Source organism: Urocampus carinirostris, chromosome 3, assembly GCF_059441175.1.
Source record: "Urocampus carinirostris isolate Australia breed hairy pipefish chromosome 3, RoL_Ucar_1.0, whole genome shotgun sequence".
Classification (NCBI taxonomy): domain Eukaryota; kingdom Metazoa; phylum Chordata; class Actinopteri; order Syngnathiformes; family Syngnathidae; genus Urocampus; species Urocampus carinirostris.
In genome coordinates this window covers 57,865,774-57,892,285 of record NC_142351.1, presented here as the reverse complement: position 1 = coordinate 57,892,285, position 26,512 = coordinate 57,865,774, and the positions used below count along the sequence as shown (strand labels likewise).

Below are 26,512 nucleotides of genomic sequence, written 5' to 3'. Positions count from 1 at the left end.
CGTGTCTTTGGACATTGTTACATGAGTTTTCCCTAAGGTACTGGAGAATAAACAGAATAAAGCATCTTTATTATCAATCTGTAGAGGCTGGAACCGAAAATGTCGTCCGTGAGCAAACTTGCAGACACTTTTTGAAGCTTTCCGTCACGGGCGTGGGGAGAATGGCGTAGAGACTGTATTGCGACTCAGTTCATTGCGAGTGCGACGAGACTAACGTGGGGAGACGGCGCCGGTGGTTCACTTCTTTGCGGTTGTGGAGACTGGCGTGGGGAGACTTGCGTGGCAAGGCAGCTGTAATTCTGTCCATTCCGGGTGTAGGTCCTTCATCAGGCGGTCGAGATGGTCCAATAATCCGAGAAAGGGGGTGTCTTGGCGGAAGAATGCAGAGTCTTTCAACGTTCCTTCCTTTTGACAGAGTCTGTAGCTGGAAATAGGGAGTTGTATTTGAAGCAAAGGGGTTCATTCAGGGGCAGCACGGCGGCGCAGTGGTTAGCGCGTGTGCGGCACAGTTCTAAGGTTTTTGGAACCACCTGTGTGGGTTCAAATCCTGCTACCAGACTTCCTGTGCGGAGTTTGTATGTTCCGTGCTTGCGTAGGTTTCCTCCAGGCACTCCGGTTTCCTCCCACATTCCAAAGACATGCATTTTCAGGTGGATTGGCCGGTCCAAATTGTCCCTAGGTGTGAATGAGCGAGCGAGCTGTCCATCTCTGTGTGCCCTGCGATTGGCTGGCAACCAGATCAGGGTGTCCCATGCCCACTGCCCGATGATTGCTGGGATGGGCTCCAGCACCCCCGCGACCCTACTGTGAGGATAAGCGGTGCAGCTAATGAGAGAGAGGGTTCATTCAACAATCTTAAACAAAATGTTCTGTCAGGTTCTATGTGAGCTCTTTTTGAATACAACAGAATCCCTCACAAACACCAAAACCTGTTCACCGTTTGCCTCTTTGTATGAGTTGTGTTTTCTTTCTAAGTTTTGCATGAAATGTTTCCCCTCACGCATTCAAGGTGCATAGGCTACGTGCTTAACGATTCCATTACATTCCCCCGAAAATTAGATACGAAGATATTTTAGGAACGTTCCCAGCGCATGCAGGAGTGGTAGTTGGGTAAATTTCCGGCACAACACAGACAAGCATGTAAGTGTGCGTATTAAAAAATACAGTGGTGGCAAAACTAACTTTGGTTGTGGTTCATTTAAGTATTCATTACAAAGTAAAACACACAGATAAAAATGTGTTTTCAGCTTCCTCCAACTTGAGAACCTTCGATTCATTAATCTTCAATACTATTGCGGCAACTGCGCGGTTGCCATGTTTTTGCGCCAAGCGAAGGAATCAACTGACAGGGTGGATAAAACCACAGAAAGCATTCAATGGAGGGAAAGTGAGCTTTTGAATTTCATTCATTTTGGGGGGGACAACTCTCTTCAGCCTTCGCTAGCACAATAACTTTCAAATTGCTAGATACGCTACAGCATTAGCATCCATGAGCACCTCCGCTAACATTGCATTGCGTTTGACGTCACGCGTCCTGTTCTACGCAAGCCGAATATGATGTTAGTTTTATTTTTTTCTATAATAATGGGCCCCAAGAAGGTTCCTGATGAGGGGAAGGACAGGTGGAAAACAGTGACAACAACGATCAAGTCAAAGAAGTAAACAATTGCAAAGTATGAAAATGGTGTACAAGTGTTTGCATTAAAGTGCTGCTTGAAAATTGAGTAAATGGTTCAAAAATGTTCTTTTTTTAGCTTTTTGCCAATATTTTAATATATATCATTGTCCCAAATAATTATCATCGTCCAGATACACATTTTTTAAATATTTTGGGTAGAAACTTCCATTAGTATGGGGCTATTTTAAAGCAGTTTTGGGTGGTTGCTCTTCTGAAAGTTTATACAGTACTTGAAGTCATTTTGTTTTTTTGAAAAGTGTAGGGAATTAAATATCAAAATGTACCGTTTACCAAATTGTTCGAATTAGTTATCTAACTCCATTAACCAAACACAACCTACATTCACCATACAATTTATGCACGCTCGTTTCCTGAGGGAAAATATGAACAGGAAGCCGACATTTCCACACGGGGGCAGATTTATTTTCCCTATCAGTTCAACTAAGTGTACTCCATCGTAAACGGCCGAATTAGCGACGTTGGAGTCTCTGGGAAGCCTTTTACTCAAGTCCTTTAGCTTTCTCCTATTGGCCATCTTCTCCCCGCATAATGACGTGCCAATTCCTCACATAGGCGCGCCAAGGAAGCCCCCTGGGCTTCACCATCTCGTAGAAGAGTCCCAATGTCTGGGGTACTCAAAAAAACATCGAGCGTTTCTACGTCATCAGGGCCTTTCTTCGTCACCAGCGTCTGGATGTGCTGATTATCAGCTGTACCTGTAAACAACATTTTCCACCAGGGTGCCCTGACCTCGCACCACAGCCCAGTCGGTGAATATATTTTGCATTAAATGTAATTTGTATTCAATCGTATAAAATCCTTTGTAGTCCAATGTATAAAATTCTTCAAAAGTCATAGCAGTTGAGAACCACCACTTTAAACTTTTAGAACTGCTAACAGTTATTTGAGGCAATAACCTCTGAGAAAGAGCTCCTTTAAAAGGACACCACTTGTACCCCTTTCACTAAACAGTCAGCAAAACACATAACTAACATTGGTGTTTTGGAACAAATACGCAACTGGTTCTGTGTCTTTAAATGAGGTCACCTGGGGCGACAGGTGCGTTCATGGCGTTTTAGTGCAGTGTTAGATATTACCTGCTGATTGGAGGCTCAGCCGATTTTGAGGGTTCCAATGGGGCAACAGTACCCGTTCCCTCTCACTGAGGGTGGTTCGGTTGGCTTCTTTCACGCTCTCACGCCAACTCCACCGTCACTGACGTCAGCGTCACGTGGTCGCTTCTTTCCCTCTCGACGTCCGCCGTATTTTTCCTCCCCTCTCGCCGGAACCACTCGAGATACAGCCAACGGGTCCGAACCGAACTGGAGCGGGGGTCTCGGGGCGCTTTGGGGTGTTTCGACAAGCGGCTGATGGACGGAGGAGCAGCTGGCACCTTTGAAGTTGCCATCAATGAGACGCAGACCTCCCGTCGGCGTCCTGGTTCCGCTGAGCTGCTGCCATTGAAAACTTTTTTGGGGGTGTGCGTTTGTTTTGTTGGCCGCGCACGACATCGCGAGGTGAGTGTTGTTTTCCTGCTTCGCATTTCGCTCCGGTTCGGTTGAGCCCAACTTCGCGCCCACATTCGCCGGGCAGCTGCACCGTACGTCGCCTGCTTAAAATGGCGACAGCCGACGGGCGGGGTGGAGAAGGTTGTTGGAGAGCCGGGGACTCGTCTCGCTTCTTTTATTCTTCCCCAACACGAAGGTTCGAACACGAAGGTTCGAACACGCGTGGTACCGAAAGGTTCTTGTGCACGAAGTTGGCAATCACTCCGCCTGCAAGTTGAGCGGACGGAAGATCAGCACGCATCGTAATGGGAAATGAGTGATGATGACGTCCACGTTCGGCGGCTGGAATTTATTTTATAGATTTTTTTAAATATGAAACGCAAGTAAAATACTGGGCCATTTCAACGGTTTGATATCCGTTAATAATTTATATATTTTATATTAAGTGAATACTAAGTGTCATATCAAGACATCTGTAATGGGACACTTATTCATTTTTTTTTGCATTCAGCCTAATCAACTATAATTCTTAATACATACCTGTCAACCTCCACGGCTGCGTGCCCTTACAAACTGTCGTATTTTCCCTTACAAAATACAAAATAATCTTACACCATTTTTTTCCCCAAATGTGTTTATTTGTATAGTTTAACATGTTATATTGTATATGTGTTTCGTTATACCATATATATATATTGTTAATTAACATATTGTTGCTCGACATGAATGAGGTTTATTGTATAAAAGTTCAAAAATGAAGTAGCTTGGACGTTCACTGTCGAAGGAAAAATACATGCAAATATAATTAACTAGACTAATACATTTTCTTATTCAAATTATGAATTCATTTTCTGCATTAAATTATTGTTGGTAATATCAGTATATTAAAGGGATAACCACAAACCTGTCTTTTTTTTCATTTTCTCATTTTATACTTCCTTTTTTTCTTACCTTCTTTATACAACATAATAATTCGTAATATAACGCATCAAAGCAAAAGAGCCGTTTGAGAGCCGTCTCTCTTTAATGAGTTGAGCCGAAAAAGCCTGTTCTCTAAAAAAAAGAGACTGACTTCCTTTCACTACATCAAACCGCTCGCTTCGTTTGCAACAAAAAAAAAACGATGCCGAGATAGAGGCTACCGCGGCGAACTCGTTTGACGTGATTGATTTGCCGTTTGGTGATAGACTGTATACCGGATGGTACCCATAATTGACAAATTTTCTTTTTTCCGTACTGATTTTCTCATACGTCATACACGTCTTAAAATGCTAATAATAATAATAATAAACGTACTTTGTACGGCAAAACCATATAGGTTGAGGCAAAACTTATAATTTTCGTAGCTCACACTTGAGTTTGTATAGCATGGTGTGTTGATTAATGTGTAAAGATGCATTCAATAAAGAATAAACCAATCATAACACATTCAAGGCCAAGCACTAAAATATTTTTCCCCATTCTTTGTGAATAAATGTGTTGTGATTAGAAAAGATATTTGAGTGATAAATCATAATCATGGAAAAACCTAAGAATCTGGAGTTGAAATTCTTTTAATGACCGTCTAAGAACAGAAAGAACGTGTGTAACTGGCCCCAGAACCAAACTAACGTTGACATCCCTGATTTAAAAGGATAGTCTGTTAAGTGGCTCCTAGTGGTTAAAAACTCCATTAAAAATAACTATTGATTTAAATCAGCGGTCACCAGCCTTTTTTTTTTTTTTTAGCTAAGAGCTACTTTTTGTTACTGACTGGCACGATGGGCCACCAGTTTGATATGCATTTCCAAACTGACTATGTTACTATATTACTATGTTGTTAACAGGTTGTAATTATTAGCAGTCTAGTTATAATAGGCTTAGTCAGTCACTAAAACATCATGCAGGTTAGAAATTAAATTTCCTGGAAAATCACAAAGACCCAAAACTCGTGAGCTATTTTCTAAACCTGTCAGTGGGGTACTTATGTGTCCTTTGGGGGTTAGCTGGTGTTTCAATAAAGAATTTTCCCTCTCAAACATCAGTACATACTAATGAGAAAATAATCTACTCAATGATTTGATGAAAATGTATTTATCAATAAAGTTAAAAAAAAACATGAACCAAATTATTTAAAAATAATCAAATATGTGTTGTGTGTTTCATAAACACAAACCATAAAAATGTCTCTTAAATGTTCAGTACATGAAAACACTAGAGATTTTTTAATGTATTGTTGAGCTGCGAATCTTTAAATTTAAAAGAACACATTTTCTATTTCCGTACATATCTTGCAAAAAGACTTCCCACCTAATTGTTTTCTAATTATCTTTTATTTTCCATTAGATATGTTTTTTATTCTTTAAATGTATTAATAAATGCAATTCCTAAGTGTATTATATTGTGGTGTGCTATTTTTAGCAATTTAGAATTGTCTTTATTGTCAATGATAACAACATAGTGAACATTGTTTACAACGAGATGAGACATGGCACTCCATGGTAAGCATGTAATAAAGACGTAAAAGAATAAGCTAAAAATAATGTAAGGATAAGAGGCATAAAGGTGGACATGGTAGTGCTTGGAGATTCACAACATCACATGCAATAATATTTAGCAGCAAAAAACAAAGAGGTGGTGACTTTGTTGAGAGAAGTCCTTTATAATGTTGTTAGCTCTGTTGTGGTAATGCAACGTGGCAATGTGCTCCAGACTGTACAGAGATCAATCAGCCTGGACCTGTATGGATTCGGAGGAGCTAGAAAGAACACTGTGTTTTCTTGCCAATGTCTAAAAACTGCTTTTGCTATGGAATGACCATTTAATACAGATGTTGCTGTTAAACCTGATAATATTGGAGGAAAACGTTTTGCCCTGCAGTATAGTTGATAAATTTATTTAAATTACTCTTTTCTTTTTAAATTGTAGGTAAACACATATATGAGTATACTTGTCACGTTTAAGGCCTTGAATCAGAATAAATATTGCATCGTGCCTGCTTTATTGTGATATGCATGTTATTGTGAGATTGTTTGTTTGCAAAACCCAGTCTTTGTTTGATTAATCCCTGTTCCAGTCACAATGACACACATGGAATAGCCTTTTCTGTATCTGGCACTTACTGATGTCGACCATGTTTTTGTTCCCTCCATAATGTTCATATTTTGCCTCTGATGAAATGTTTAACTCCAAGAAGCTCGACTGTTGATTGTGATGTCTATTTACCAACAGCGGGACAGCATGCAGGCACTGCTGTGAAGGCCAAAGGCAGCGGCATCTGAGATGCACTTTAAGCCTGCTTCGTTTCTTTTATTAACTTTGCACGAAATTCACTGCGGTCGACTTGACACCTTTCCAACTTGCTTTATGGGTTAAAATTTCACCTTGTGGATGAAACAAATTAGAAACTTTTCTTTTACCCATTTATTCTTCAAATTGTATCTTCAGTCCTCACTTTCGAGGCGTGATTTCAGCACACAGTGACGTCACGGCACGCTCTCTCCCCGCTGTCATGGCGACTACATATTCGCATATCCCCCACCAGGCGTTAACTGCACGCAGAGAGTCTTTCTCGATCTTGGTGCAACTGTGTCGATTCATTTCAGCTTCGGGCCGCACCACTGACCCTGGTCCTGCGTTTCGCTGTGAAGAATTGACTGCTTGTGATGTCAGCCATTTTAGGTTGGGCTGCATGGAGCACGAGGCGTCAACCATTTTTTCTTCTCTCTACCCTCTCACTACTTGTTTGTCGCTCCCTATTCAGCAGCCCGGTTCTGCATGCCCCGGCAGAGGCCACAGCAATGCGGCCCTTTTGCAACCCACACAGCCATCTGCTGTGTGACCTGAGAGTCACTCGGAGAGGATGGGCCAGCCCAGTAGGAAACTGACGCGGAATGTTCTGCTGTTGGCAATGTCAAGCTAGAGTCCCAGTCGAATGAACAGACTCCTTCAGATGTTTGAATGTCCGCAAAGGAGTAACTGATCATAACCTCTGAGGGTCGTCAGATTAGGTCTTTAAAGTTTTTTTGTGCCTTACTAGGCTTCGGCGCAATACCTGTATACCTGTGCAAACTAAGCCAAAGACAGACAATTAATGCACCCCCTAAGGGGAGAGTAACCAAGGCCGATGCCTGAAAGCCCACTCGGTGCCATATGGTTGACTCAAAGAATCATTATCTCCAACCATAACTTTCAAGGTGACCACACCTATCTGGGAAACACTAAAATTGTCAGTCTGAGCAGGCGGTTCAAACTCAATTTACTTGGGCACGCCGGTAAAAAAAGATTCTATCGGGTTTGCCAAAAGATTAAAAAAAAATCCTCTATTCTCAAATATCTTTTTTTTACACAAATCAAGAGATAAAAAGTAACCATATTAAAAAATAATAAGAAAATAAATCAGCAACCAGTAAATAATAATAATAATAATAATGATGATAGGCAACATAGTGAAAATGAATACAGTATGTGAGTACAAAAATAAAACTAGTAAGAATGTGCATGTGCTCTCGCTCTCGCTCGCTCTCTCGCTCTCTCTCTCGCTCTCGCTCTCTCATGCTTTTGATGGGAACAGCCAGCAAAGTAAAATGACTTTCAAATACCATTTTTAAAGCACACCGCGGACAGAAGTTTCATTATCCTACGTGCACTGTATTGTTGACTGCATTTGGGAGTGAACTGTGCCCGATTTTGAGCCCTGCCTAACTAATAACAATGGAGGTAGCATCCATAATCAATCTTGCGCAGGCTACGCCAAAATTAAACATTCATATTAAAGCAGGGGCCTTAAACTATCATCATGTGTGCTGCAAATGGCCCGTCGGCCATGAGTTAGAGACCCTTGGTCTGAAGTGCAAAGTGCAAGCAAAGAGTATATAGCCATTTAACAAAGGGACACGGATGGCATGAAGTAGTTTGAGCACATTTAGTGTTTGTCTGGTGTGGAAGCCAGCGTTTGGGGTGAAGGGGTAGGAGGTGGTTGCCATGGGGACAGTAACACACCAGTGGCGCTGCCGACCTGTCTCCCTTGGCCAAGCATGCTATGAGAAGGAGTGGGAAGAACGGTGGGAAAGAGGGAGGGCCAGAGGGGAAGTAGAGGTTGGGGGTGTATCTGATTGACGTAAAAGGACAAGCAAGGAAACTCCAAAACCGAGTAAACAAGCAACGAACGTGCGTACGCGCGCCTCTAGAACGCTGCTTTGTCATTAGTGACTTGTGTTTTGTGTTGCTCAGCCTTCATCTGAGCTGGGCCTGCACAGTGTGCTATTATTGGCCTAGACTCTGTGGATCAGGCCGGGGCCTGTGCTAAAGTCAGGCAGCGCTATGAAAAGAGGTCATGTTGTGCAGAACCGTCAAACAGGCATTGAATGACCGGCAGAACAAAAACATCTTTCAGTCGCCATTAAGAAAAATGAGCTGTCTGGGTAGCGCTGCTAAACAGCTTTCGCATGCATTCTCTGGGATGCAAGCAGCCAGCCCCACACCCCACACACAGACAAATGTAAGCACATATGTTCCTAGCTCACCTGGCTAGCGCACCCTCTGCCCTGCAGTTCATTTGCTTCGCTCTACATCTCACAGGAAACCCAAACATGCAAATGCTGGGGAGCAGAAACCAACTCGCCATTGCTGCAAGATGTAAGATACAAATAGATGGCCTTCAATTCATACTCTGTGAGTCAACAGGGCGCCTGGGTGTGGTGCAGCCAGGACAGGGCTTTGTTTGCAATGCATCTTTTCCTGATTGAGGCCCACACTATGCTAGTTTTTAGGTATTGGATACTCTTGCAAGGTGCCAACCTCAGTCACTAGTACTTAGTGGTAGGGTGCATCGCTTAAGGTGTCCTTAAAAGGTTGAAAGTAGAATATTTTCTCTGTTAAATATGTGTTTAAAATGCCCAACTGAATTAAAGGAGCCCTTAATTTTTTTCTCCCACTGCACCTTTATGCTTTTATCAAAGCTTGGTAGGACATTGTTGTCATGCTTGTTGTTTATTTATTTATATTTGTTTGTATTTGTTAATGTAACATGGAAATGATGAAAGTAAAGAAAGGCCTGTTTCACATGGCCTGTTTCACATAGAAGCCAAAAAACAAGAGTTTGTGCACTTACTTGCATTGCATTTGTTGTAGTAGTGGCTCTGCGTCTTTGACAAACTTTTGACAATTTGGTCAATCAGTATCTCTGCTTCACTATGGTTTTTTTGGGGCACAGTGATAAATGTATTAGATGCCTTCAGATTAATTGCCTTCCAATTATAATTTGCCAATTATGGCCATTAAAGTATTCGCCTGGGTCATTAGATTTGGTTTTAAAATCTCAAAATATAACTAATTTTAGAAAACCAAAATACTTAGATGGTGAAATTACTTTGAGAGCACTGTTTTGCTTGTATAGGACCCTCTTAAAAACTACTTTTTTGATTCTGTTATCACTATGAGCATCAGTTAGACACTACTACAGGATTTCCAGTCAGTATCAGCTAATATTGAAGCAGGAACATTGTATGGCCGATTATCTGCCTATAAGTGGTATCGAACATCAACATTTAGCAAATCGTACTCGGTGAAAACTTTGTACTGACTTTGATCTGATGAAAGTAGTATTAAACAAACAAAAATCAATTGAGTGTATGGCGACTGACTGAGGAGAGCTCCTTGCGTCGGAACATTCCAGTCTGAGCAAGCACAGCAAGAACGGAAGGGGGGGGTGCTTGGGCGACGCGGTGTAGCACGGGGCAAAAGGAACGGGGGTGGAAAGGGTGTGGCACTTGGAGGATTGAAGGGGGATCGAGTTGGGAAAATTCCTCTCCGAAACACCTCGCCGCTTCCTCTACGACAGTTAACACCCCTAAGCGGCTTCCCCACCCCCCACGTCTCACCCGACATGGCCGAGTAATGGATGACTGGGACTGTCCACCCAGAAGCTTTTGTTTCAGTCACGTGACTGGTCCTTCTTGGCAGAACTGTGCCTCCTGATACAGAACTGAATTGCAGAGAAGTAGGAGGGGTGTGGAAGCCCAAGACGAGGGCAGCAACTCCTCCCGGGGGGTGTTTGATGGAACAGGGGGCATCACGTTCCTTCAACAGTGGCCCATCGTCATTTTTCGCACTAATGGTCTAAGTCATGGGGGTAAAAAATTTCACATTTCTATTAAGTTGAGGCTTATTTAGTTTTCAATCACCTTGAGTGTTGCGAAAGTAAATTTTAGCATTTCAATGAACTAAGGTTTGTGTATGGGCTCTCTAGTGTGAGCTCGAGTCTGAGACTGACGTAGCATGACCTTTTTTTTTTTTTTTTTTTTTTCAAGTAAACCTTTTGGTTGTTTACCTGTAGACTCAAAAGAGAGCGAGAAGGAAAGCCATGACCGTTTTTGGAGAAGGGCTGGTTTGTGCTCTGGCTAATGGTATAATTTGCCATATCTACCGGCAGAATTTCCTTGTGTAGCAATAGAATAGAATATACCTTTATTGTCATTGTTACAAAATGGGTTTACATATTGTGACAACGAAATTGGGCATGACACTCCAGTTTCACACGTTCACAGTGAGGTAAAAAAGCCAAGAAGATAAAGGAACAGAGAAGAAAAGGTTATAAAACAAGGAGGATAAGGTTATAGTTATAATTTACACAATATTTACACAAGAAATGTCGGCATGTAGGATGTTACATAGAGTTTGATATCGTATCGTCGTGTACTTTTAAGAATATTTAAATATTCAAGGAGAAAAAATGTTTTGATAACTGAGGAAGACTGAGACATTTAACACGAAGCAAAGTTGAGCAAAAATTAGCTCAGGAGATAGAGCGCCCGTCTTAAAATCAAGAGGTCGCTGGTTCGATTCCCGGCTTCTCCGTGTTGTATGTCGAATTGTCTTTGGGCAAGACACTGAATCCCTAATGCCCCCGATAGCAGGTAGTTGCGAATAAAGGAGGACTGTCTGATCTCTCCCTAATAAAAAACTTCATTACAATATTCCATTTGAGATGTAATCCAGGCATAGTTTACCATTTGTAAGTGATGATGGCGGCAAAGGAGAGGCTTCACTTTACAAGGCTCACCAATTCGACAAACTTACCCAAGAAATATGACGAAATTTGGAGTGCGTAAGGCTAATATAATTGAATCAGGTCATACAACAGTGTGTTGGGTTTTTCCCTCAAGTTTTTGAAAAAACAACATTAAATGTGTGTTACCAATTTTGTGCTGGCAATCAACTCCCCCTAAAAGGTTTCCCCACTAGTGCTATGAGTGGGGTATGAGGAACAAATTTTCTTGACAATTTTTTAGAATCATGTTCCAATTTCAGACCCTAGTTCAAGACTTTTTATATATTATTAAGATTTAGATTCAACAGGTTACGATGAACAAGGCCCACTGGGGGAGCGACCAAACACATTCTCTTGTTCAATAAGTCTTGTCTCATCTAGGTTTGAATTTAATTTTTCAGTATACGCTTATGTAAGGATATTATAGTTTAAGAAAGTGCCATTATTCAAGATTAAGTCACTCCTGGACTTTTTTGCTGTTCTATTCACCTCTCCTTCTCACGCCGCCAGGGGAAAGTTGGGAGGAATGGTGAAACTCCTCCCCAGGAGCCTCGCCATTTTGTTTGTAGAAGCCGTAAAATTCACTGATTCGTATTACCAGATAGGTTACAACCAATGTCAAGTTGAACTGTAACATGTCACCTTTTATTATTAAGGTGTGCAAGGGTTTACCTTGTCTCCTCTTGTATACGTTTACCCTGAGTTGGGGGAGGGGGTATTGAAGGTGGATAAGTGAGACATAACGGCGCGGGGGTGGGGAAAGGAGGGGATCAGACAGGAGCACTCCAAAATGGCTTTGGCAAGGAAGCCAAGCTGGTTTCAAAAAAGGATTTCTTTCAGTTTCCTCGTAATCATATTTAGATACTTGATGGGTTTTAGTTATGAATGAACCTTCACATAATAATTGCTGCTATCCTCTTTCTCACGCAATACCTTTGCCTACCTAAAGGCTGGAACAAGTTGCTAGTGTACTTTTCCTTTATCACTTTATCACCAAATGTTTTGTTTTTGGCATATTTCCTCTCCAGGCCACCATGCAAGCTCCAAGCGGACGTACAGACGTGCTATGCGTGGGCTCTCCCTCTGCAGCTGGCCTATAAGCTGCCAGAAAGCAACCATCCTCCTGGTCACACCCCCTCACACTTCATTTGAGTGACGCTCCCCACCGTGTGGCCACAACATGGCCAGCAAGAGGAAGTCCACTATTCCCTGTATGATCCCAAGCAAAATCATTCCCCAATTTGTGGACGTCGACACAGACATTCCGGTACTTAAGCGTCAGACTGCAATTTCCGGCAGCGGCAGCGGGAAGAACAGCCCGCCAGAACTGTCCGTCACTCTTAAACCGGAAGCAGCGGAGCCTATCGCAGATGATGCGGGGAACTACATCTGCAAGCCTTGCAACTTTGAGACCTATGACCTCAACTTGTTCTTAGACCATGTGTACGCCGGGCACCCGGAGTTCCGCTTGGATCCGAGCTTTCTCTGTGTGAATTGCGGCTTTTCAGCGTTGAAATTTGAAGGCCTGGCCCTTCATAACGCCAGGATTCACCCCAGCACCTTTAACTGCCCGCTTCAGTTGAGAAGGAGGGACCGAAAGGCAGTGGTGGAGCAGTTGATAGTAACGGGCTCAGATGAAGGCACTGATAACGAGATCTCCATCAGCAAAACCCCAATAATGAAGCTACTGAAGGGCAAATCAGAACTCAAACGGATCATGATGTCACAGCCGCCCTCCGACTCCCATTTCTTAGCTGGCTGTAAGGACCCTGAAAGTAAGGAGACTGTGGCATCCGCACGCACACCCACTACTGTCCAAAAAGGACCAACCAAGGTCACGTTACCTTCAGCCATTCAGATTGTCAATGGGTCAGGAACTTTACCTATGCTCAAGTCCCCCGTCACACAGGTAACTTTATTTTTTAAGTCGTATGTGCAGCTTAAAGTAATATTTGTTATCAATACAGATTTTATTAGTTGAATCTTTTGTCACAACTTAAATTTCCAGTCTTATAAAGCAAAACAATCCACTTTATACCAAAAAGTTATTACAATAATATTAATAATCCTAATTTAGTACTCAAAACTCCTCCCACATTTTGGAATTGACCACAAAGGCCTTAGTTTCTTGAAGTAGGGTTTTTACTTTTAGGCCCTAATTTTGACTCTGGGAGCTCTTTTCCTTTCGGTTAAATCACAAAGATGTTTTAGAAGACTGCAAATATTTGAAAAAATGGCCGGGATTGAAACGTTCCTAAATTGGAACACGGTTTTAAAAATGGCAATCATACTGCTGGGATTGAAACGTTCCTCAATTGGAACATGGTCTTGAAAACTGCAATCATATTAGTAATTTCAAAAGTTGCTCATTTTATCCAATGTATGTGTAGGTGCTGTCTGTTCAGACCAAAAACCAGCATCAGTCCACCGCAACAGACGTTCCCAAGGATGCTTTGGCTTCCGAAAATCTCCCAAAAGTAAAAGTTTTAATCATAGCTCCTTTAACAGTCTGTTGTTTGCTTGTAAAGGTCCTGCTCATTTTTCCAACTGTTCCTATCCAGGTAATGATTCCTCTGAGTAGCATCCCTATCTACAATGCCTCCATGGACTCTTCATCCTTTTTGAAGACTTCCTTCAGCAAATTCCCGTATCCGACCAAGGCAGAGCTCTGCTACCTTACTGTGGTCACCAAGTTCCCAGAGGAGCAGATCAAAATCTGGTTCACAGCTCAGAGACTTAAACAAGGGATCAGCTGGTCTCCTGAGGAAATTGAGGAGGCCAGGAGGAAAATGTTCAATACCATCATTCAAACCGCATCTGCCAGCAACCCCAACCAGGTGCAGAGTTCTATGCCTCACACAATCACAGTCCTCGGGCCCACTGGTATTCCGCAAATTCTACAGGGCTCACTGGTTGGCCAAAGCGGGGTCCTGGTCACGCAGCCATTGATGGCCAATGGTATTCAGGTCAATGGTACCCCTGTCGCTCTGGCAGTCACTCCAAAGCCGCAAGCCGCGGCCTGGCCTATGATGCAGGCACGACCCGCCGCAGCCTCTGCTGCCGATAAGGAAACTGGCATGTTGGTAGGCTTGGCAGCCAGCAGCAGTTCAGAAAACTGCGTAATTGACAGCAGTAAGAGTAGTAAAAGTGGAGGAAGGGTCATGAATAATGTTATTAGTAGTGGAAGTCAAGTTAGTGCTATTAACCTTACTCTGGGAAGCAACAATCAGGGCAATTCAAAAGTGGGCGGGACCAATGGGAAAAGCAACAGTACTCCTCACGGCAAGGGCAAAAGTGATGTCAGTAAAAGTGCAGACCTACCCAAAGTCAACGCAGAGAGCAAGCCTTCAAATAGCAGCAACACAGTTGACAACAACGGACAAAAGAGCGCACAAGCGGACACGAGCGCCGACAAGATTAAAAATGTCGCCACCAGCGCGGATTTGGATGACACAGACAAGAGCGCAAACAACTCTATCAAAAAGGATGAGGCGTCATCCCCTTCCTCCAAGTCACTGTCGCCGTCTCCTGTGGCTACTGTCTCCCTGAGCTCCCGTGGCATTAACACCTTCCTGGACCCTGGTTTTTGCAAGGGCAAGAAGTCCCAAGAGCAGCTTGGCACTCTCAAGGACAGTTTTCTGAAAAACGCATACCCCGACCAAGAGGAGGTAGACCGCCTCATCTCACTAACGGGACTCACAGTGCGTGAAGTACGCAAATGGTTCAGTGATCGACGCTACCATCTCCGCAACCTCAAAGGCCCGCGCTCCGGTTCCGCAGTGGCAAACAAGTCATCGGCAGGAAGCAGTGTGCCCGCTGCCAATGAGGGGAGTCCCGGGCCCATAGACTTGTCTGAAACCAGCAGCGGCAACTCTAGCACCAAAACGCCACAGCACACTGTAGCTCCTCTGAGCCCAACTCCGACGCACACGCCCACGTCTCCCTCCACGCCCATGCGAAGATTGCCCCGATCACCTTCTCCAGATTTTACACTCGTCCGTTACAAGGAGAGAGAACCTCATCAGGTAAGTGTATTGACAGGGCAACAGTACTCAAACAAAACCAAAACGCTTCCTGACACAACTGTCAATCAGAAGCAAGAACATTGTCATTCAAATTTCACTTGTTTAATACACGAAAAGAAGTTTAATTATTTTATCTTTGGCAAAAGCCTGAATAAGCACAGTTTTGCTTGAATGTGCCGCAGTCCCAAAACTTTGATCACAGACACACATTTGCTGCCTACATGCAATCTAAATTGACTAGTCTCGCGGAGTACTTCTGCCTATTACTGTAAAAATCTTGTGCTAAGACCATACACAATTTGTCTGTACAAGAGATAAATGCCGACATGACATACAATTGCCAGTAAAATAGTCTAATTTTTTATTTTCATTCCTCATTTTCAAGATCAAAGCTTTAGAGGCCAGCTTTGCACTGGCTGCCGAACCCTCGGGAGAAGAGGTGGACCGACTCCGAAGTGAAACTAAGATGACCCGAAGGGAGATCCACAACTGGTTCACTGAGAGGAGGAAAAAAGCAGCAGTGGCTGAAAAACTGAAAGAGGAGGCCACACGTGCGTCAGGGATTGGGACAGACGCTGACGAAGAGGATGGGCTAAACGAGGACTCTTCCGGGGAACTCAAAGTCAACCCAATTAAAATCAATCTAAAAATGCTGAAGGTGACTGAAGCCAACGGGAAACCGGAGGACGAAGCACCGGACTCTGTCAGCATGAGCGCTCAATCCTGCACAAATGCCAGCCCCGCGCTACTTGTCGCTAAAGCTGCCAGCCTGCGAGGTAAAAAGACGGCGGAGCAGCTTCACCTGCTCAAGCGAATTTACGCACGAACGCAGTGGCCAAGCCCTGCTCAGTACGACGAGCTCATTTCTGGCACGGGGCTGCCACGGCCGGATGTGGTGCGCTGGTTCGGGGACTGTCGGTACATGCAAAAGAACAGCCAGCTCAAGTGGTTGGAGGCTTACCAGAACACGGCCCTGGAGGAGGAACTCAACAAGGACAACGAACGCTTCCTTCAGGCTCACCTCGATAGCAGCGGCGGTCAGGAAGAGTTGCAGGTACTGACCACAAACACATCAGCCCAAAAAGCAAGGATCTTTCAAAGAGGCAGGCAATAATATCTAAAAATAAAAGATTAGAGACTACTCGTTTTGAGGCTTCAAAAATGTTAAATACCCCGCCTTTGTTTTTGTGCAAGATTTAATGGAAACGTTAAAAAGAAATACAAAAAGGCCACATTTTAGACTTTTAACACATTTGAAGCCCGAGCCCGACCCCCATTTCAGGACAAGTTGAGCTTGAAATGTCAATCATTGTGTTCAGGCCAGGCTTCTCTCTTGCTTGTTTTGTTTTTTATCTTACGCAGCCTTTGTTGTTCTTTGTCTCTCTGCCTCTTTCTCTCTCTCTTTTAAAGTGCCACGCTAGCTTCTTAAGGACGTACTGGTTTATGGCCCAATTTTCAACAGTTTAAAATGCCTTAAAATTTGCTGGTAAACTTTCTTGGTAAAATTGTGGTTTAATGTAACCTCTGCAAACTCAAAAATATCCTCTCAAATAAAATATGAAAGGTCATGTTTTTTATAATTGCAGACACGTGGGGTGGGACTAGATTTTTTTTAGGCCCAAGCTTACCACCTGAAAAGGATGGCTTTGAGATAGTCGAAAATGTTTTTTTAAAAAATCAGGAAAGCAAAGATGAAAAAAACGTTGTCTTCTAGTTATTATTGTCCCCTTTTTTGTCAGGAGAAGCATATAATGAATCACTTCAAACTCAAAAAGAACGGTTAGCGAGTATAGGTTTCCCCTCTTTGTTTTGATGACAAGGGTTTTCTCTAACCTATTCTCAAGTATCGCACTAATATCAAAGATACTAGGAATTTAGAATATTTTGATAGTTTATTATTTTCTGTGAAGCACCTAAATCACCAAACAGTTCATACTTTCTGATTCATTACAAATCCATGAAACTTTGGCAGGCCTTTTATTGTTTCATTATTGGTGATTATGGCTAACAGACTACTAGCATACTTTTTAATGTTATTTTGATATTTAAGATGGATTATTTGTGTTTTTGCAATAATCTGTAATATTAAAATAATAAAAGACTTGCAATATTTCCGTTTATTTTTAATGAGTTTAGACTGTATGATATTTTTACCTTTTTTATTTGCATTAGGGGAAAACAAAGACGTATCACAATACTTCAATTTTATTCTGTTGTAAAACTCCCATATTTCCTGCACTATAAGGTGTCACCAAAAATAGTCTTTTGTCAAACAGCTTAATATATAAGGCGCGTGTAATCAAATATACAGTAAGAGCTTCCTTCTTTATCAGTGTATGGACTTTGCACAGTATATATATTGGTGCCAGCATTTATTGAGTCAATAAATGTCTCTGACCCAAATCTCAAATCATTATATGCAACGGGTCGCGGCGGTGAGAGGGCTAAAATTTAACCAGTGGACAACCATTGATACAAATGACATATGAAAAGGCCTAAGATTTTATCCCATTGATACACTCTTTTTACTCACCATGCCAGACAGTGCCAGAAACAAATCATAGAGAATGGATCAAACACAAGGTCGTCATGAAAGATATAAATAAACTAATCACTGGTGGGCTACTTAGGTTAGCTTACAGCGCTCTCTTCATTGCAACCTGGGTTCGATTCCCTTTGCTGACAGTGTTTTACGATTGATCAGGTTATAAATGCTGCTGAACAAAACAATTGTATCCACCGTGATTGCCGATACATAAGGCGCTCTTACACATCTTTGGCCAATTTGGGTTTTTATGTGCACCTTTTAGTACGCAAAATAAAGTGCATTCAAAAATATAAGATTTTTGATATTTTGTACAAACTCTCATTGAAATGAGCAACAACAAATACTGGTTCTTCCTGTTGCAGTTACAGGAACTGGCAAAGACGACCTGTTTGACAACAGATCTGGTGAGACACTGGTTCGCTACGAGGGCCTCGGTGCCTCAACCAGAGCAAGCGTCTGCCCCAAAACCAGAAGCGGCGACAGCTGAGCCGCTTCTGTCCTTGTCTTACTCCTCCCCAGTTGAGCCACACCCGAAAGGAAGCAACGAAAAAATTGAACAGTCGCTGTGTGGCCAAGGAGAGAGCAACACAACCAAGTCTACTAAAGGTACTAGATTTGCCACACTATAAAGCCCCCCTAGATTAAAGGACACCTCCAAAAAATATTCTTGTCATATAATGTATCATATATATATATATATGTGTGTGTAATGTGAACTGGACTATTAGACTCAGGGAATTAAAATTATAGTAAGAACTACTGTATTTATTCGGGTATAGCTGTTGCATATTTTAAACACTTACTCTATATATTAGTGCAATAACCAAGAAGTCCAAAAATGACTCTGGCCAAAATCGCAAAAAATTGGATGCAATGGGAATCGCACCCGGGTCGGAGCAGTGAGAGAGCCGTAGCCGAACCACTAGATCGCTCGTAATACAGATGACTTACAAAAAGATATAGATTTTATTTCATCGTCACACTATTTTTACCAAAAATAAATGTTAGAGAATGCAGAAAACCGAAAGACGTCCTGAAAGATCTAAATAACAACGCTTTGGTGTATCTGGTGATAAACCAAACTTTGCGTTTATTTATATCTTTCAGGACAACTTTTGGTTTCCTCAATTCTCTAACATTTGTTTCAGGCACAGTGAGTTAAGATAGTGTGATAATGTGATAAACCCTAGAGCATTTTCATATGTAATCTGTAACACTTGCGGCCCAGTCGATAAGTGTCTCTCACCGCCATGACCCGGGAATCAATCCCGCAGCATACAACCACTTTCTGCAATGCTTATCCTCACCAGGGTTGCAGGGGTGCTAGAGCCAATTCCAGCTGTAGCCCAGACAACTCACTCACTCATTCACACCTAGGGACAATTTGGACCGGCCCATTAACCTGACATGCATGTTTTTGGAATTTGGGAGGAAACTGGAGTGCACGGAGGAAACCCACCCACGCAGGCAGGGGGGAACATGCAAACTCTGTGCCACCCTCCTGTTGTATAATGTGTTTTGTGAGTTTGGTCAGCAATGCTTTTCTATTGATCAATCATTGCACAATTATGGTAGCATACGGTAAAACCTTGTACACATACATATGCTGTTTGCATTTTCAATCTTATCCACCGTATTTTGCAGTGTATACAAGACGATATGGTTATAAGGCATACTTTTTAAATTTTTGGCCAATGTGGGGTTTTAAGGTGATCCTTATTGACCAGAAAATGTCTGTGAGTCAAATTGGAAATGTTCCAATCTAATTTTGTGTCTTGTTTGACTCACTGCAGGAGCTCCGCAGATCGACAAATGTGACAGGATTACTGCAAGTGACGGACCTTGAAGTTAAACCTCCAGGACCATTTTCTTTACGACACTCAAATAATGGATAGAAAAAAAGGACATCAGTTAAATAAAAGAACGGTGGGTTGGAGTAGGCTCATTCACAATGGACGGCAATTGTTGCTGGATGTGTTTCCTGAAGTCATAACTGTCAAACTTGCCCAAGAATTGAGCAGTTGCTACTGAAGTACAAGATAATCTTCAACATCACAAGTGAAAAATGTATGTTTTTCAGATTTTTCGTTCGTCTGTACATTGTGAATAAAAGTATTAAGGATGGGATGTATTCATCCTCAGAGCAGAAGTCAGCAACAAATGATGGCAAAAGTTGAACGTTTTGTTTGTATCGTAGAAATCAGGTAATCTTTGACATCCTCGAAACGAATGAACAATTGTATTTGAGTGCAGCAGTTACATGATGTAAATTTGACTGTAAAACACAACTTCTGCAGGGTTTCTCTCTTGGGTTAAGTATATTCTTTTTACATTTGCCTTTGCAGAATAAACTGAATGTCAAACTTTCAATCATTCCAAATGAACATGTCGCCAAATGCCACCGAGCAGGGGATAGTCCCATTCAGAATCCGGCTTTTGGAGCAATCTGAATAATTTGTTCCAAGTGATTTACGTTACATTCGGTTACGCGGTATTCCAGAACAATCTATTTGGAAGGAACAAAGCACGAGCGACGTTTAGTCTGTTTTTAAAGAAACTGTGTTATTATTTACCCTAGCCATCACCAATGGAGAAAGCCATCCAGAGTTGCGTCCTCAGCGGTGGCCCAACGACCAAGGTGGTTATCTGTGAACCATGAATAATTTCAATCAAAATTGTATTTTTTTTTTTTTTTATCAGAAGTAGGAACTATCACATTAACATGCATTTTTACAATACGTTTAGATCGAGAAATTTATTTTACTTATGGTTCCCGCAGATCTGTGAAAAGTCTTAAAAGGCATTGAATTAATGATTTTTAAAATCAGGCCACAATTGCCATTAAAATGTCTTAAATGCAATATTTGAAAGTCTTAAAAATGTGAACACCTTATTAAGAATGATATTTGTTTGAACTATAAAGATTTAAAAGCCTTTATCAATTGACATTTTTTAATAAGTTACCGATTTTACTTTCGGGGCAACGTCACGTGACCACAATAGCGGCACTATCAAAACAGTGATGTGGTTTCAGTTGGGCCTTTTAAAGCAGACTCCATGTCTTGGGTCTACCCACAATAGACATAGTAACTACAGACAGAAACGTTTACTTTGGACCATGCCTGGAAAGTGGGCATTTAATCAGTAAAAAAGTATTGAATTTAACTTGCTTCAAGCTGTAATAACCCTGTACATAATGGGAGTCTAAAGGGAGCTGACATAATGGTCCGCCAGATTGCTGCTAAGGGTACCCAAAAAACCTCATAAGGGCTGATCGTATAAATAAGAAGTAAAACGGTGAGTTTTGGTCGCTTTGCATCTCTGTAGGTTTATTAATATTTATATTAATGTCCTTAAAACAATTGAGTAGCGTAGATGTATCATCCTCGCTTCAAAATGTGCCTCGGTTCTGCAACTTGTGTTTACAGGTTGTGCTTGTATGTTGATTGCAATAAGCATGGACTTAAGTGAATGAATGGCCTTAATTGTCATTACGTGTAAGGAAATTGAGGGTGGGAGATTTCTTATCAGCACAAATAAAACTAGTCAAAATGTGCAAATTTATATATTTTGTAACTTCTTTCTAACGTTTAAAAACTATGATACATACAATGTGACATGTTTGCCATCTGGACAGGGGAAAAAAGTATATATAGCCGAGGAAATCAAGTATGCACATAAGCTCATCAACCAAATGTGTTTACCTGGATCAGTGTTACGTTTATTAACAAAATAATCCATCCTCTAGTTGTAAAAATGATCACATAAATGCTGAAAAGAAGGGAACCAAGTACTGTACTGAGCTCTTCGGAACGCCTCAGGTAACACTAAAAGGCTTTCAGGCCGTCATCACCGTATCTAACACAATACGTCCTATCTAAGAGGTAGTATTTGAACCATTAGGGAAGAACAAAACCATATTCAGATCAGTTTCTGTGTGTGTTTACGTTGCTTTACAAAAGTCAAATATTGGTAATGTTCTGATTGAAATCTGCCCATTCAGTGTATGTAACTGCATCGTCACTGCAAAACAAATATGCAATAATAGTATTGTATGAGATGTTCTTATGATGAAGTTGCAAAAACAAAACTACTGAGCATCCATTACCTGCCGCTTATCCTCAGTAGGGTCGCGGGGTTTCTGGAGCCTATCCCAGCTGTCTTGGGGCAGTGGGCAAAGGACACTCTGAAACCGGTTGCCAGACAGTCGCAGGGCACACAGAGACGGAGAATTTGCTCGCTCATTCAAACCTAGGGAAAATTTGGACGGGCCAATGAACCTGACACGCATGTTTTTGGAATGTGGGAGGGAACCGGAGTGCCAGGGGGACACCCACGCAAGCACGAGGAGAACATGCAAACTCCACACAGGTACGCTGTTTTCTGGATTTGATCCCATGACATCAGAACTGTGCCGCGGACGCGCTAACCACTAATCCGCCGTCCCGCTACCATTGAACTCATAGTACCTTTTAGAACCAGCAATTCTGTGGTGTAGTAAGTTTTTACACTGTCTAAGGACGACTCACCTACAACGTCCCGCCCCTTCTGCACCTCGGGAAATAAATTAAAGATGAAATTACTGTGTACCAGGAATTAACATACTGTAAAATAACTTCAAATGTACATTTAATCACCCACCAAATTAGAGTTCCAAATGGTGTGCCAAATGTGACCTTCTTTTATCGCTATCCAAACCTTTATTACGTTTGACTTTTTTATGACGTGATGGGCAACGCGAAACTTCCTGACTTGTGTTGCCCATTTAAGTTGTCATTGTTCTCCATTTGGAATCTTGTTTAGCCACATTTTATCCAGCAAATACTGTGTTTTCTTTGTGCATTTCTTGTTCATCTTCATTAGGTATTTCCATAACTTTATTCATTTTCTGTTCATCTTTATTGGGTATTTCCATAAATTTATTAATTTCTTGTTCATTTTCATTTTGCATTTCCATAACTTTAGTCATTTCATTGTTTTTGTCGTCTTTTTTCATTTCATTGTCTTTGTTGCATATATTAATTTCATTATCTATGGTTTCTGACATCATTTCATTGACATCAAATATCCCAACAATTTCCTAAAATAAAAAATCTAGCCACACAATCTTTGCAAGGGATCAAAACATCTGCAATTACTCCATTTAAAAAGCAATTCCGAGCCACCTCATATGTCTCCTCTCCTCAGAGCCGAGCCTCACAGCCGGAGCACACTTGTGTGCCGTGAGAAATTGCCCAATTTTATCCTTGCAAAAAACATTGCCATTATTCTTCTTTCCTTAATGCATCGGACTTGCAGATGTTTTGATCCCTTGCAAAGATTGTGTGGCTAGATTTTTTATTTTAGGAAATTGTTGGGATTTTTTTCCGAGGCTCACTCAATTGGCCGTGCGCGTGCGAAGGGAATTCCCTTCCGCGGAGTCCTGCCATGGCCGGGCGTTATGCCAACGGGCGGAGACATAGTTGCGTGCGATTCTTATTCAAAGATGTAGGAATGTCAAGACTTGATTTTATGAACAAGTTTCTTGATAAAATTCTGAAGTTTAAAATGGAGGACTTGCATTGCGTCATAACTTTGACTTCTGGCAAGGGCTTTGATGTAAGTTTTGTAACGGCGGCTCTTTATCAAGAGTTTTGGAATCGTTTTGAGGGGGTGAGGCCCCAGTTTTCTGGTTTTATAGTGGAGAAGCTGTCTGATAATGCCAACAAGATAGTTATTGTCAGGATGTTTAATGAAATGGTGAATGCTGAGGACATATGTTTTTTGTTGAGTAGATATTGCTTGATAAAAGGACCGGCTATGAAGGTGAGGGATGAGAAAGGCGTTTGGAATTGTGCCTGGAGGATACCCATCCAGCAATTGCAAGATCCTCAGGGCTTTCAGGGACTGAAACAGCTCCCGTCGACTATATTCCTGGGGGAAAACCGTGGCTTTGTCCACTATCAAGGTCAACCGAAACTCTGTCGCAAATGTGGTGAGCATGGACATCTAGCTGAGGTATGTGATCGAGTTTTTTGTGGAAAGTGCAGGACAATTGGACATTCCTTTGAAGAATGCACCAATAGCAGAAAATGTAATCTCTGTGGAGAAACGAACCACCTCTATAGGAACTGCCCAAAGTCGTTTGCTAACAAGTTGAAAGCTAGGAAGGCAGTTAACAAAGACAACAAAGACAATGAAATGATGTCAGAAGACAATGAAATGATGTCAGAAACCATAGATAATGAAATTAATATATGCAACAAAGACAATGAAATGAAAAAAGACAACAAAAACAATGAAATGACTAAAGTTATGGAAATGCAAAATGAAAATGAACAAGAAATTAATAAATTTATGGAAATACCCAATAAATATGAACAGAAAATGAATAAAGTTATGGAAATACCTAATGAAGATGAACAAGAAATGCACAAAGAAAATGAACAAGACAAACAAATTGAAAATACACCTCAAACCTCTGGAGGAGAGACCAAAGAATCAATTTTGAGTCAGGAAGGAACTGAAAATTCTAATTCGATTTTTCATCAAATACCTGAATTTGGACAAGACAAACTAATAGAAAAGACAACACATATTAATCAGGAAGGGCCTGGAAGACAGTCCAAAATAACAAAATGTTTTACTACGCCACTACCGGAATTTGAAAAAGACAAAAAAATTGAAAAGGTGAACGACTCTCCAAAAACCCCTACAGGCACTGGAAAGAGGGGTAAAAGTAAGACAAAATTGGGGGTGGTGAAAACACCGGAAACAAAGGGAAGAGATTTAGAAGAAAGCCGATTGCCGATAAAAAAGCCCACAAGGGAATTGTATGAAGTTGAGATGGAGGAAGTCGGGGAGGGAAAAAATCTGCCCCTTTGTGGGCAGGGAAGTAAAAGACCCCTTGATAGGTCCTCTGGCTCACCCCCTAACCCAGAAAAAAGGGGAAGACATGGAACCACAGACAGAGAGTCAGAGGATTCCAGAGTTTTCCCCGGTGAGTCTCCAAATGAAGTACTACTCTTAAGTGATATGTCTGACACAGGTGACACTCTTGATGATCACCAAAGAATGGACTCAGATCCCCCGGTTTTGTCTAACTAGTTTAAATACTTTAACCACAATTATGAACATTACATTCTCTACTATCAATGTGAGAAGTGTGAGATCAAAGATTAAGGCTCACAGTGTTTTATCGTTCTTAAAAACTATCAGAACAGATGTGTTTTTACTACAAGAATGCTGCATCCCCTTTCTAAAAAATTATAAACAGTGGGAAGAGATTTGGCCATATCCTTCATTATGGAGTGGCTCGAATGAAAACCGTAACGATGGGGTAGCCATTTTAATAAACAACCCTCAACTCATCATAAAGGGGAGTACTGTGATGAGAGAAGGACGCGCAATCTTAGCAAAACTTTCTTATATAGGGAATGATTTTAACCTAATTAACATATACGGCCATGCCGACAGACATCTCAGGTACGAACTTTTAGAGGACATCCAGTCGCATATGCTAGGCCATCAACCACTAATCGTGGGAGGAGATTTTAATTGCATCCTAAGTCGGAAGGATAGAAAGAGGACCGATGAGGAGTTTAAAGTAGATAAAACATCAACTTTATTACAAGACATTTGCCGGACATTTAAACTGGTGGACTGTTTTAAATCCATACATCCAGGAGAAGAGGGCTTCACCTGGTTCAGTAGTGACAATGCCAGAGCCTCTCGAATAGACTACATATTTACAAGGGGTTTAGCACAGAGTGATGCAAGATTAATTCCTGTTTTTTTTCGGATCACTTGCTATTGTCCTGCTCTCTCTCATTCTCTTCAGGTATGACTGTTGGGAAGGGTTTGTGGAAGTTAAACTGCTCTTTGCTGGAGGATGAGGCTATAGTCACACAATACAGAGAGCTTTACAAAGACTGGCAGACCCTTCAAGACTCGTATGATTCACGAGCAGAATGGTGGGAAGTGACAAAGAAACGAACACAGACCTTTTTTAAAAATGCAGGGAAAAACAAGAAACTTAAAGAGATGAAACGCATGTCGGGTCTACAAAGAAGACTCCAACGCTATTTCATCCTAACAGAAAAGGGGATGGACTTTAATGATGAAATCAAAGAGACCAAACAAGAACTAAACGCTTTGGCGGAAATAAAGAGTAAAGGCATCATAATAAGAAGCAGAGAAAGAGAAATAGAAGAAGGGGAAAAATGTACACGCTACTTTTTAAAAAAAATTATGAGCAAAAATGAGGGGCTTTTTAAACTTCAAAACGAAAACGGGCAAATAACAAAGGAAAGTAGTGAAATAACCAGATTGGTCGAAGACTACTACAAAAAATTATTTGAAAAGAAAGAAACACATGAGAATGAAATGGGGCATGTACTGGATCATATTTCAAGATCAGTGCGTCAAGACCCCTTTTTAACGTCAGACTTTATCCAAGAACAACTGAATGATTGCATAAAAGCTATGAAAAAAGGCAAATCACCTGGGGAGGACGGACTCAACCTCGAATTTTACCGGACTTTTTGGGATATTTTAGCACCAGATCTGATTACGGTTTTTAACGAATTTTCCAGTCGAGACAATATGCCAGACAGTTTCAGAATAGGGATAGTTACTCTATTGCACAAAAAAGGAGACAAAATTGACTTAAAAAACTGGCGACCTATAACACTTTTAAATGTGGACTGTAAAATTTTCAGCAAGCTTCTAGCGACACGAATGTCT

General features: G+C 41.5%; 1 protein-coding gene across 1 annotated transcript; it reads left to right on the top strand.

Moving 5' to 3' along the window:
- Nucleotides 1–2,804: 2,804 nt before the first annotated feature.
- On the top strand, nucleotides 2,805–20,158 carry zhx3b (zinc fingers and homeoboxes 3b). The gene is made up of 7 exons (XM_088332718.1): nucleotides 2,805–3,195; nucleotides 12,244–13,124; nucleotides 13,606–13,692; nucleotides 13,777–15,240; nucleotides 15,626–16,294; nucleotides 18,151–18,394; nucleotides 19,582–20,158. Exons 2-7 carry the CDS (start codon nucleotides 12,396–12,398, stop codon nucleotides 19,632–19,634), a joined length of 3,246 nt encoding a protein of 1,081 aa, XP_088188844.1. The 5' UTR covers nucleotides 2,805–3,195; nucleotides 12,244–12,395; the 3' UTR covers nucleotides 19,635–20,158.
- The last annotated feature ends 6,354 nt before the right edge of the window (nucleotides 20,159–26,512 follow it).

What these genes read in the sequence shown, in the direction of transcription:
- zhx3b (XM_088332718.1), top strand. Translation starts at nt 12,396, where the DNA reads ATGGCCAGCAAGAGGAAGTCCACTATTCCCTGTATGATCCCAAGCAAA. An exon ending in CTTCCGAAAATCTCCCAAAA is followed by an intron (nt 13,693 to 13,776) that starts GTAAAAGTTTTA and finishes GTTCCTATCCAG; the next exon opens with GTAATGATTCCTCTGAGTAG. An exon ending in GCGGTCAGGAAGAGTTGCAG is followed by an intron (nt 16,295 to 18,150) that starts GTACTGACCACA and finishes TTCCTGTTGCAG; the next exon opens with TTACAGGAACTGGCAAAGAC.